This window comes from Hyperoodon ampullatus (assembly GCF_949752795.1).
Source record: "Hyperoodon ampullatus genome assembly, chromosome: 19".
NCBI classification, from domain to species: Eukaryota; Metazoa; Chordata; class Mammalia; order Artiodactyla; family Ziphiidae; genus Hyperoodon; species Hyperoodon ampullatus.
Window position 1 is genome coordinate 32728584 of NC_136932.1, and position 11655 is coordinate 32740238.

General features: G+C 54.3%; 1 protein-coding gene across 2 annotated transcripts; it reads right to left on the reverse strand.

Annotated features, from left to right (window-relative positions):
• Window positions 1–478: 478 nt before the first annotated feature.
• On the reverse strand, window positions 479–11307 carry CENPV (centromere protein V). 2 transcript variants are annotated; one of them, XM_079726033.1, is made up of 5 exons: window positions 10923–11307; window positions 8788–8886; window positions 7519–7588; window positions 1772–1886; window positions 479–788 (listed from the first exon to the last, which is right to left on the reverse strand). In XM_079726033.1, exons 1-5 carry the CDS (start codon window positions 11282–11284, stop codon window positions 664–666), a joined length of 771 nt encoding a protein of 256 aa, XP_079582159.1. In that variant the 5' UTR covers window positions 11285–11307; the 3' UTR covers window positions 479–663. The 2 variants fall into 2 exon arrangements, with proteins under 2 accessions (XP_079582159.1, XP_079582158.1); XM_079726032.1 differs by lacking the exons at window positions 479–788; window positions 1772–1886 and having other exon boundaries at window positions 7069–7588.
• Window positions 11308–11655: the final 348 nt, after the last annotated feature.

The window sequence follows — 11655 nt, forward strand, 5'->3', positions numbered from 1 at the left end:
AAACTCCTACCCCCAACATCTTCTAAAAAAAAAAAAAACAGGCTCAAAGGTGTTATTTATGGATAGAGGGGCTCAGTTTTGGAAAATGAAGAGCTGTGGAAATCGGTGACACAAAAACATAAACGTAATCAACACTGCTGAGCTGTGTGCTAAAAATGGTGAAGATGGTCAAGTTTATGTTATGTGTATTTTACCACAACTGGGACAAAAAAGAAAAAGAAATCAGAAGCTGATTTACCTCTCAAAAAAACAAAGGCTCCAATCACACTCCCCGCAGGTCTCCCACGACCAGCCTTCTCTCCTCCTAGAAGCTCATTCTCTTCCCAGCTCGGTGGCAGCCCCTAGGTTTGTCTCCTGACCCCTCCCTCCCGACGTGGCTGCAGGTGCCAGAACAGTGCTCAGTAAACACCCGCCGCTCAGTGACCGGCCTCAGCAGCAAAATCAACGCACAGAGAAAACGATAAACTGCAGTAACTGCTTTAATGTTAAAAATATTTATTTTTCTAAAAGATCACACAAAAGTTGGGAAGAGATAGAAGGGTGTCAGCTAGCCTATGTCAAAATCTGAGCTGAGGGGGGACAAGAGCTGCCTGAAGACACTGGTGCCGGAGCCGACTGCGGAGACGGGGGCGCCACAGGCCCCCCTGCATGGGGGGACGGGGCTCACTCCTTAGACATGCTCTTGATGGTCTTGTGCTCCTTCATGGCCTTCTCCCAGTCGCTGCCGTTGAACTCCTCGACCACCACGCTGCGCACGGTGCCCTCGTCCAGGCAGTGGGGGGCGATCCCTACAGGGAAGCCGGGGGGGCGTGAGACCCAACAGCAGGCTGGCTCTCAGACCAACTCAGCCCGCAAGTGTCGCAGGAAGCGGGCGCTCCGAGGGGCCCTGCGCCCCGGCTCCTGGCCCACTCCCCCCATCTCTGAGATGGGGGCCAGGGACTCGCGGCTGGACCTCACTCAGTACCAAGCTGGGAGGACAAAGGCGGGGGAGGCCTCGAGCCCAGAGCCACCTCCGCCTGGCAGCCTGGAGGCTTCACAGGCCTGGTCCAGGGCTCAGAGGGGCAGCTTTCTGAGCATTAAACACCTCTCCATCTGTACAGGAAGGTCAGCAGGAAGGACTCTCCATGTGACAGATGAGGAGCAAACGGGAGCTGCTACGGGGAGAACGGGGGGAGGAGAGGGGGCAGGGGTGACTCCGCCCCACCCCACTCCACCCCAGGCTCGAGGCTGCCGCAGACGCCCCACTGCAGCTCTGGAGGCTGCGTCTCTGCCGGCCGGGATTCCAGGAGCATCCTCCACGGCTACGTCCCACCCAATTCGCATGGCGGCTGGTGTCATTCTCGACAACTGTCTAAGGTGGCACGCTCTGCCCCCAGATCTAAGAAGGACCCGAAGACGGGCTTGGGGTTTCTGTGCTTGTGTTTGAACCCAATTTTTTTTTTACTGGCATCATCCCTGCCCCTCACTCTTGCCTCCCTCACTCCCTCCCCCGCCCCCAGGCTCCCGGCCTCCCCCGGCCTCTCTCTACCCTCCACCATCAGCCCCAGCAAAGTCCAGCTCCCTCAGCGGCAGGAAATGCGGCTCAGGATCCGGACGGTCTCGGAAGGGCCAGAGCCAGGAGAGAGCTCTGCTGGTGAGCCCTGTTCCTCACACACACGTGAGGGGCCTGGCCAGGCCGGAGGCAGCCTGTGACACCAGCGCGCCCTCCCCAAGCTTCCCATCCACGTGGCCGCAGGGCGTCGGTGCCCCGAGCTTGGCCCCCTTCACTCACCGAAGCCTCCGGGGTTGGAGCGGGGAGAATAAAAGCTCTGGACGCCGCACCTCTTACAGAAGGTGTGCTGTGCCTTGTGGGTGTTGAAGGTGTATGTGGTGATGCTCTCGGCTCCCTGAGGGACACAGACAAGGAGCTTCAATTGTCGTTTACAAAGACAAATCGTCTAAAAGGCTCAATGGGGAAACCCTCTCGCCAGGCTCCCAGGGTCACGTCCAACCTGAGGTCGGGTCCCCATCTGCATGGCCCAGAGACCCGTCAGCCTGGAGTGTGACAGCTCAGGGCTTCTCCCTAGTCAGCTGCACACAGAACACCCCGGCCTTGAGCTTGCCCTGCATCCCCGGCCTAAACCGGGGGTGGGGGTGGGGGGTGGGGGGGTCAGCCGAGGGACTGGGTCCCCGTGTCCCCAAACTCAAGGTCCTAAGAACACACTCACTGGACTCAAATTCATCTACAAAGGACCAAGTAGGAAAGAACATCTGCCAGACGTCACAGGCTAATTTCCTTAATGGAGAACACAAACGGGAACCTGGGCAGAGGATGTGAACAGACAGTTCAGAAAAATGGGGAAAACAAATCTTTCTTTAACCTGTGACATATCCACACTCACAAACTGCAATGAGGTATTTTTCACTGTCGGGGCAAAAATTAAAAAGTGAGCTATAATATCAAAAAAACAAACCACCCAATCCAAAAATGGGCAGAAAAACAGACATTTCTCCAAAGAAGATATACAGATGGCCAACAAACACATGAAAAGATGCTCAACATCACTAATCATTAGAGAAATGCAAATCAAAACTACAATGAGATATCACCTCACACCGGTCAGAATGGTCATCATCAAAAAATCTACAAACAATAAATGCTGGAGAGGGTGTGGAGAAAAGTGAACCCTCTTGCACTGTTGGTGGGAATGTAAACTGATACAGCCACTATGGAAAACAGTATGGAGGTTCCTTAAATAACTAAAAATAGAACTACCGTACGACCCAGCAATCCCACTACTGGGCATATACCCTGAGAAAACCATAATTCAAAAAGAGCCACGTACCACAATGTTCATTGCAGCTCTATTTACAATAGCCAGGACATGGAAGCAACCTAAATGCCCATCGACAGACGAATGGATAAAAAAGACATGGCACATGTATACAATGGAATATTACTCAGCCACAAAAAGAAACGAAATTGAGTTATTTGTAGTGAAGTGGATGGACCTAGAGTCTGTCATACAGAGTGAAGTAAGTCAGAAAGAGAAAAACAAATACCATATGCTAACACATGTCTATGGTATCTAAAAAAAAAAAAAATGGTTCTGAAGAACCTAGGGGCAGGACAGGAATAAAGAAGCAGACGTAGAGAATGGACTTGAGGATACGGGGAGGGGGTAGGGTAAGCTGGGACGAAGTGAGAGAGTGGCATGGACATATATACACTACCAGATATAAAATAGATAGCTAGTGGGAAGCAGCCGCATAGCACAGGGAGATCAGCTGGGTGCTTTGTGACCACCTAGAGGGGTGGGATAGGGAGGGTGGGAGGGAGATGCAAGAGGGAGGAGATATGGGGATATGTGTATATGTATAGCTGATTCACTTTGTTATACAGCAGAAACTAACAGAACATTGTAAAGCAATTATACTCCAATAAAGATGTTAAAAAAAAAGCAAAACACCTTAATAGAAGCCTAAGGTATATGCGTATTATAGGTAATTGAAAGTTGTAGTTAATTTGAGGGCTAATACAATTTTTACGTTCAAAAAAAAAAAAAACAGTGAGCTAACGATATTGCATGTATAGAGAAACACTCACTCGGATACGAGTCACAGGAATGTGAATCCATAAATTTGGTAACATCTACTAAAATTTTAAAATGCACATATTCTTTAACATAGCAATTCCACTTCTAGAAATGTATCCTGCAATTACAATTCTGTATTTTATCCAATGAGATGTATGTAGATGTTAATGCAGCATTTGTAAAGGCTAAACATTAGAAACTCTGAAACTGTCCATCAACAGAAGACTGGTTAAAGCAATCACGGACGGGCATAAAAATGGAATCTCAGGGCTTCCCTGGTGGCACAGTGGTTGAGAGTCCGCCTGCCGATGCAGGGGATACGGGTTCGTGCTCCGGTCTGGGAAGATCCCACATGCCGCGGAGCGGCTGGGCCCGTGAGCCATGGCCGCTGAGCCTGCGCGTCTGGAGCCTGTGCTCTGCAACGGGAGTGGCCACAACAGTGAGAGGCCCGCGTACCGCAAAAAAAAAAAAAAAAAAAGGAATCTCAGCAAGTTTTGGAAAAAATAAGGCAGTTCTACTTACAAATACTACTAGGAAACAATCTCCAAGGTTACAAAGTTAAGTGCAAAGGCAAGGTTTAAAACAATTTGTGTAGCATACTAACATTCCTATTTTTAAAAAGCATACATACATCCTGGCGTGTGCTTTTAAAGAAATAACCAAGAAAGCAGCAGTTTCTCTCCAGGGAGACACTGAGGGACTGAAGGGTCAGAGCTTTTTACAGGTCTTCCCCGGCCACCACGGGAGACAGGCCCTCAGAGCTGCATCGAAAGACTGTTCCCGGGGGGCCTCTTCTCACCCCACAGGGAGGCCGCAAAGAACAGCCAAGGGGTCCCAAAGCTTGCAGAATTATCTGAGCGTATGCTTTCCCCCAGGAAACCCTTGGGAGGCCTGAGAAGCCGGCTCACAGCCTCCTGGACCTCATTCAGCACCAGGGCCCACCGGTGACACGCAGACCCCGTCCCATAGAGTCCACACGTCCACCTGCCTGACCCCCACCCTGCTGGCCGCTACAGCCAGCATCGTCATTGACACTGCTATACACTCACCCTCCCTGCTCGTTTCTTCTGTCTTCCTGCCCAATGAGAAATCACCAATGTCCACCATGTGGCAAGTCTAACGGTTACTTCTCCTGACCCCCGGACTCTTGCTCCTCTGAACCTGCCCCGCCCTGCAGGCTCTTCCTCCCTCCCCACCGGCCACCCTTCTCAGGCCCCTCCGCTCCGCTCCCTGTACGTGCTGGGTCCTGGGCCCCCGCGTATTTGTCTGCACCGTCTGCCCAGCTGCCCTCACCCCACGACTCCAGACACACGCGCGTGCGGCTGCCCACCCCCTGGCTCCGCCTCTGTCAGCGCTCACGACGCTTCACCTCAACCTTCTCAAGAAGGATGTGAGTCCAGCACCTTCCGTGCTGGCTTCTCCTCCAGGACCTGGCATCTCCAGGCAACCGGCTGCTCGGAGGCCCAACCTCCTTCTCTGATCTTCACACCCCGTCCTTCCTCTCAAGCAGCGGCTCTCAGCGTGTGGCCCCAGGACCAGCCGCATCACCGTCACCTGAGAACTTGCGAGAAACGTCCATCTTGTGCCCACCCCGCCCCCCAAGACCTGCACAGTCAGGAGGAGGCCCAGCGACTTGTCTAACGAGCCCTCCGGTGGCCGGGCACAACCTGGACTCCGAGAACCTCCCGCTCCAAAACACACCTCCACTGACCACTGTCTGCCCATCCCCACGACTGCCACCCTCTCCCAGCCGCCCCCCCCGCCTCCGTACTCACCTCCTCACCATCCGCTCTGCACGCGGCGGCCACCACGCGCTTTTCAAACACTGAAGCACATTTCGTCCCCGCCCCACTTAAAACCCTCCCCAGGCTTCACTCTCCAGATGACAAAACCTGTCTCCTCATCCGCTCCGGCCTCTCTCCAGCCCCAGCTCGGTCTGCTGGTTCACCTCCACCCTGCGGCCACCCTCCTGCCACGAAGGCCACCGTGCAGCTCCTCGGACCCGCCAAGCGGCCCCCCGGCGCCGTGCCCACGACCTCCATGCCTCGGCCACCGAAGCGCCAGAGGGGCCTGCCTTAGCTGCCGAGACTCGCCACCGGCCAGCCTCCGTCACGCTGCCCCACCCCGACCCTCCACTGGGCACTTCCGGGCCTCGACCCGTTCCTCTGTCTCCCGCATGAGGCGTGAGATCCCAGGGGACAAGGGCCTTGTCTGCCACGACAGCTGAGGGGTTTCAGTGGAACGCAGCCTGGCACACAGCAGCTGCCCCATAAACACTGCTGAATCAAGGAAGAAGGGCTGTACTTAAAGAACAAACGGAAAACTGCTCTCTCCTTCACCAGGCTGGGCGGAAGAAAAGAGCGGGTGTTTGAGACGCCAGGGCGGCCAGAGAAGCAGGCCCACAGGGGTGGGATGGCGGGGGCGCTGCCAACTCCGAGGCCGCGAGCCCTCGGCCGCCCGCGTGTCTTCGGGAGCCGCCTGTCTTGGGGGACTGGGGCCACAGCCTCCAGCTGGCACCCGAGGGGGGGCTCGCGGGAAAGGCAAGGGCAGGTCTGCTGCCTGCCGGCGCTCCCACCCCGACCAGACACCCACCCCACAGGATCGAGGGCAGACACAGACAAGGAGCCACCCTGGCCCGAAGCGTCTGGAATTAAATCTCAGCTTTTCCTCCCTGCCACTCATCGAGGGGCCACTGCATGCCGAGGCCCCGGGGCCAGGAGCGCAGACTCGAACAAAGGTGGTTCCGGGAAGCCCTCCCGGACCTCCACGCACCACGCACAATGCCCAAGGCGAGGCGTCTGTCGGGCGGGGCAACGGGAGCCGCCGAGGACAGGCCAGAGCCCCACCCCCCCACCCCGACCCCCGGGGAGCAAAGCATGCCGAAGCCTTTTTTAAACGTTTGTGTTCTCTGACCGGAGATTTTACTTCCAGAAGAATTGATCCAAAGAAATAATGTCTAAACTGTCAAAGATTTATACACAGGGAGGTTTACCACAGCACTGCACTCAACCTAGAAGTTCAAACGTAGAAGGTCGCTCGTGGTACCTTCATGAAACGAAATATGCTACAGACACAGCAAGAAGCGTATAAGTAAACTACGAAACAGTTGTAGGCGCAGGGAAAGGCCAGGGGCCTGAGAGCCAGTGGTGGGGAGGCCTTTCACCGTGTATGTATCTACTCTGTACTTTGCAAATCTGGTACCAAGCACAAAAAATTCCCCCAAATACTAAAGTTAAAAATCTTTTCAGGCCTTCACTGGTGGCGCAGTGGTTGAGAGTCCGCCTGCCGATGCGGGAGACATGGGTTCGTGCCCCGGTCCGGGAGGGTCCCGCGTGCCGCGGAGCGGCTGGGCTCGTGAGCCATGGCCGCTGGGCCTGCGCGTCCGGAGCCTGTGCTCCGCAACGGGAGAGGCCACAGCAGTGAGAGGCCCGCGTACCGCAAAAAATAAATAAATAAATAAATAAATATTTCAATCATTTATTTTTCATTGGGAAATGATAAAACTCAGTTATAAAGCAGATAAAAAGGTAAAATTCTACCTTGATAAAAGCACACGATTTATTTAGATGTACTCATCCACGTCCAAAATAACATGCAAGGATATTCAGCAGAACACAACCAGTGGTTACCTTTGATTGACAGGATTTGGGTGATCTTATTTATTTATTTATTTATTTATTTAGTTTTAATTTTTTTTTTCTTATTTATTTTTGATTCTCTGTGTTGGTACATGTTTCCACTGTAATATCAAATATATATCCAAAAATACTGGGTTGGCCAAAAAGTTCGTTCGGGTTTTCCATAACACCTCACGGAAAAACTCAAACAAACTTTTTGGCCAATCCAGTATAAAGGGGGGAATGAAAGCTGGGTGACGGGAAAGCATACGGCCCGGGAGGCCCCCTGCGCCTGGCACCCTGTATGCCCCACTCACAACACTCACCTTGAGGAGCTTGAAGCGAGAGGCCGGAACAATGAAGTGTCTGTTCTGCTTCTTCTTGCAAATGCTGCAGCTACAGAAAGACAAGAGCAGACTTCGGACTGTGAACGACCACCTGCGCCCTCTGAGTTCCCCCTGGGGCCCAACCTGCCCCGTCCCAGGAGCCAGCTGACCCTTGAGGTGAAGCCCCCTTGCAGCGCCATCCCAGGAAGGGCAGCTGGGGCAGGAGGGCCAGTGGCCTGGGGCCTCTGCTCTGTGTGTGCAGGAGGGCCCACGGGTCCCACAGTCAGCAGTGCAGGCCACGCACTCCTCAGGAAAGCAGGACCCGGAGAACCACGCTCCTGCCGCCCACCCTTGGTTTACTATGGTGAAGGGAACTGCTGGATTCTGGAGACAGTAGAAAACAAGCATCAGGCAGAGCTACGACTTTCTGCCCCTGGGGTATCCTCACCAGAAACGGATAAGGAAGCTTAGGTTTCCCCGTCCTCATCTTCACATCACAGAAAGCCCAGCTCCACGTCAAACAGGTCCTCAGAATCACATCCTCAGAATTAAATATAAGTCGCCCCCCGTTTTCGTCCACCTTTTAAAAAACTCTAATTTCGTATAAAATCCTCTAACAACTTATTCCAGGGGCTGCTTCTTCAATCTGGACCGCACTATTTAGTAGCAGGGTCAGCTCCCCGTGGGAGGAATTCCACGGTATTTATTTATTCTTCACATATAATTCAGGCACCACAGCACCAAGGGGCAAAAGGTTTGGATACTGTTGCATGATCAGTTACACACCAACTACAGGTCAGACAGAAGTCAGAGCCTGGAGACCCTGTTCTATCACAAGGCCCGGGAGGTGCTGACAGCAGGCGCTTCACTGATCCCAGCAGCACTGCCTGCCTCACCTGGAGCAACGGGGCCAGGTGGCCCGGGGCACGGCAAGCTTCCAGGTGCGCACACCCTCACCTCACCTCACCTCACCCAACTCCCAAAGACTCTGCTCAAGGCCTTTCATTCAGTGCCCAGCTGCACGGTCTCTGGGGAAGCACTCCCACCACCAGCCCCCTGCCCTTGCACCGGTGTCTCTGGGGCACTCTGCTGGGCACAAGTCAAGGGCCCTGCTCCACAGCCCCTGGGGCTGTGCTGCAGGACTGAGCTGTGTCACACACAGCAGGCTGTTATTTTTAGCCTTCCCCAGTCTTTAAAACTTTTGTCATTAACGAAAACATCTAACACAACTTCTAACGTCTAAGCAACTTGGGAAGAGAAAACACTCACTTGCAGTCAAAGATGTGCAGGTCTGCCGAGGCCCAGACTTCAAAGCGAACCGCCCCACAGTGGCAGCCTCCTGTGTGTTTCACCAGGCCCTGGTATTCACTGAAGGGAACACAAATCAGGAAGATGAGGGTTTCTGAATAGTCAGGCCATGGTTGAAAGAAAGAAGCAAGATGGGACAGAAGTCTTTACGGGACAACCAGATGCATTCCTGCTTCTGAGAAGGCACTGTCAGTTTTATAAAAGGATTCAGTACCTTCTTTGTGAGCTCTTTTTTCCACTTCTATTTTGTTAAATCGTAAAATAAAGCATTCCAAAGTATGGAAAAAAGAGAATTGGGTGGAGGATCCTAATCCAGCCACCCGAACGTTTTTATTTACATGGCAAATACTTATTAAGATTTTTTACGAGAGAGGCACTGGGGAGAAGGCAGTAAACAAGATACAGCAGATGTGGTCCTGGCCTTAGGGACCTGGAGCAGCCATCAAACAAATTAACTGAATATTTACATGACTTGTCATAAAGGCGTACAGGCTGCCATGAAAAAGAAAGGAGACCTGACCGAGTCTGGAGAAAGTTAACAAAAGGCTCCTGTAATTCTGCTGTATTCTCCTCCGGTATTTTGCACATACGTGGCTTTTTACAGAGCTATCTGTACACATTACGTACGGCTTTAATCTTTTTAAAACTTATAAGTCAGGCCCTTCATTGAACATTAAGATTTGATAAATATCATCCAACTGCTTTCCAAAAGGGCTGAACACTCTTATCAGTAATGACTGAGAAAACATTTCACTGAATCTTCTCAAGCAATAATTACAGGGAAAATAGCTCGCTGCAGTCTTATTTTGCATTTATTTGGTTACCAAGACTGAATGCTTGTTCACGTTTCTGGACAAGTTGACTCCATTAATCTGATGTATTATTTTTCTGCAGACACAAATAATGCTTATGGTAAAAAACGCAAACATTACAACATTTGATAATGTAAAAAATGAATGTCTCTTAAGTCCTAACACCCAGAGGGATCCACAGTTAACTGTTTGCTCTATGTTCCTGAGGCTATTTTCCGTACAATAATGTTTTAACAATAACAGCGATTATTGTTTAATATATTCTTTTTAATTTACTGAGTTTTGGTTTTTTAACAAATGTATGTAACTTGTGCCAATCTGATAGGTTAAAAAAAATCTCACCCTTTCGTATGTCAACATTTTAAAATCTTTTCCTTGGCCATTTATCAGTTTGTTTTAAAGTATAAATTCAAACTTTCGTTCTACGTTTCTGACATCTTTATATTCCCCACACTGAGCAGTAGCTGGCCCACCTTAGCTCAAAAACACTGAATGATGTATACTGAAAAATGTTCAGCGTATATAGTCCAAGATGATGAACCAAAAACTGAAGCACACGGAAAACCCAATATTCCATCTCTGAGAAGACTCGTCCTAATGAAGAGAATTTCTTACGGAACAAGGACAAAGGAACATTTTTGTTCAAAAAAAAGGAGTAATCCTCAGGTTGCTATGCAATTGTTAAGTTGCTTTGTTTTCTCTGGTGTTTTCTAGCATAAGACGGCTGATTCTGAGATATTTAGGGCGCTAAACTACTTCTCGGTCGCACAACTGTGCTACGGGGCAGGGGTCCCGTCTGGAGACGACGAGGCGCCCCCCAGGGCTAACAGCTCACTGCGAGCTCCACGGACCCTCCGAAGTCCTCCTCCGGCCGCCGGGGAGCCGGGGGTCCTCGCCCCGCGGCGGCAAAGCCGAGGGACGCGGAGCCACGGCCCTCGGGCGCCCGCGGCGGTTCCAAACCCGGGCGGCCCGCGCGCTCCTCCCCGCCGCCCGGCTCCGCGCAGGGCGCGCGCAGTAACAGGGGCCACCAGCCTCCCGGGCGGCTCCGAACTGTCCCAGAGCCTCTCACCCCGGCCCTGCCCCCGCCCCCCCGCCGCTCTCCAAACACACGTGCGCAAACACAAAAGCAGCTCGGGGACCGGAGAGCCGGGCCGACCCTCTTCGCGGGAAGGCCGCCGCCTTGGCGCGCGGCGCTGGCCGAGCGAGGAGGCCTTTGTCCGGCCGGTGCGCGGCTCGGACGCCGCGGGGACATTACAGGCGCCGGCCCGGTCGCGCCGCACTCACTAGGTGTCCAGCAGCAGCTTGGCGGCGCCCTCGAAGCTGAGCCTCTGCCGCTTCTGGAACGTCTCCCAGCGCTCCCGCTGCTCGCCCAGGTCCAGCTCGGACGCCGAGGGCGCCGCGGGCGGAGGCGGGGGCAGCGGCGGCGGCTCTCCGGGGCCCGCCTCCTGCGCCCGAGGCGACGACTGCGGCCGCCGCTTGGCCGACGGCTGCCTCACCGCCGCCCGGCTCCCGCCCCCGGCCTGGCCCGCGGGCCTCCGTGCGCGGTCGGCGCCGGGGGCCGAGGCGGCGGCCGCGGGGGCCCTGGAGGCCCCGGACCGCTTCTGCCCGCGTGGCTTGGCCGCTGCTCCGCTCCTCACCCGCCGCATGGCTCCCGCACCCTGGTGCGCAGGCCTCTCCGCCGCGCGTTCCCGCTCCGCCGCGCGCCCGCTGCGCCCCGCGCGCGCCCGCCGCCCGCGCGCCCGCTGCCCCGTCTGCGCAGGGGTCGCTGCGCCCGCCTGTCCCGCCCGGCGCCGGCCCCGGCCCCCTCCCCGATCCGCTCCTGGTCACAGCTCAGCGCACCCACTCCGCCCGCCCGCCCGCCCGCCGCGGGGCCCACACCGCGTCGCTCCAGCCGGCAGGCCCTGCGGGACCGCGCCTCTGGCCTCGGCTCCCGACACGCGGAGCCTGTTTGCACCTGCCGAGGCGCCTCCGGGGCCCTTGGACCCCGAGGGCTTCTTCCTGCCTTCCTGAGGCCTGG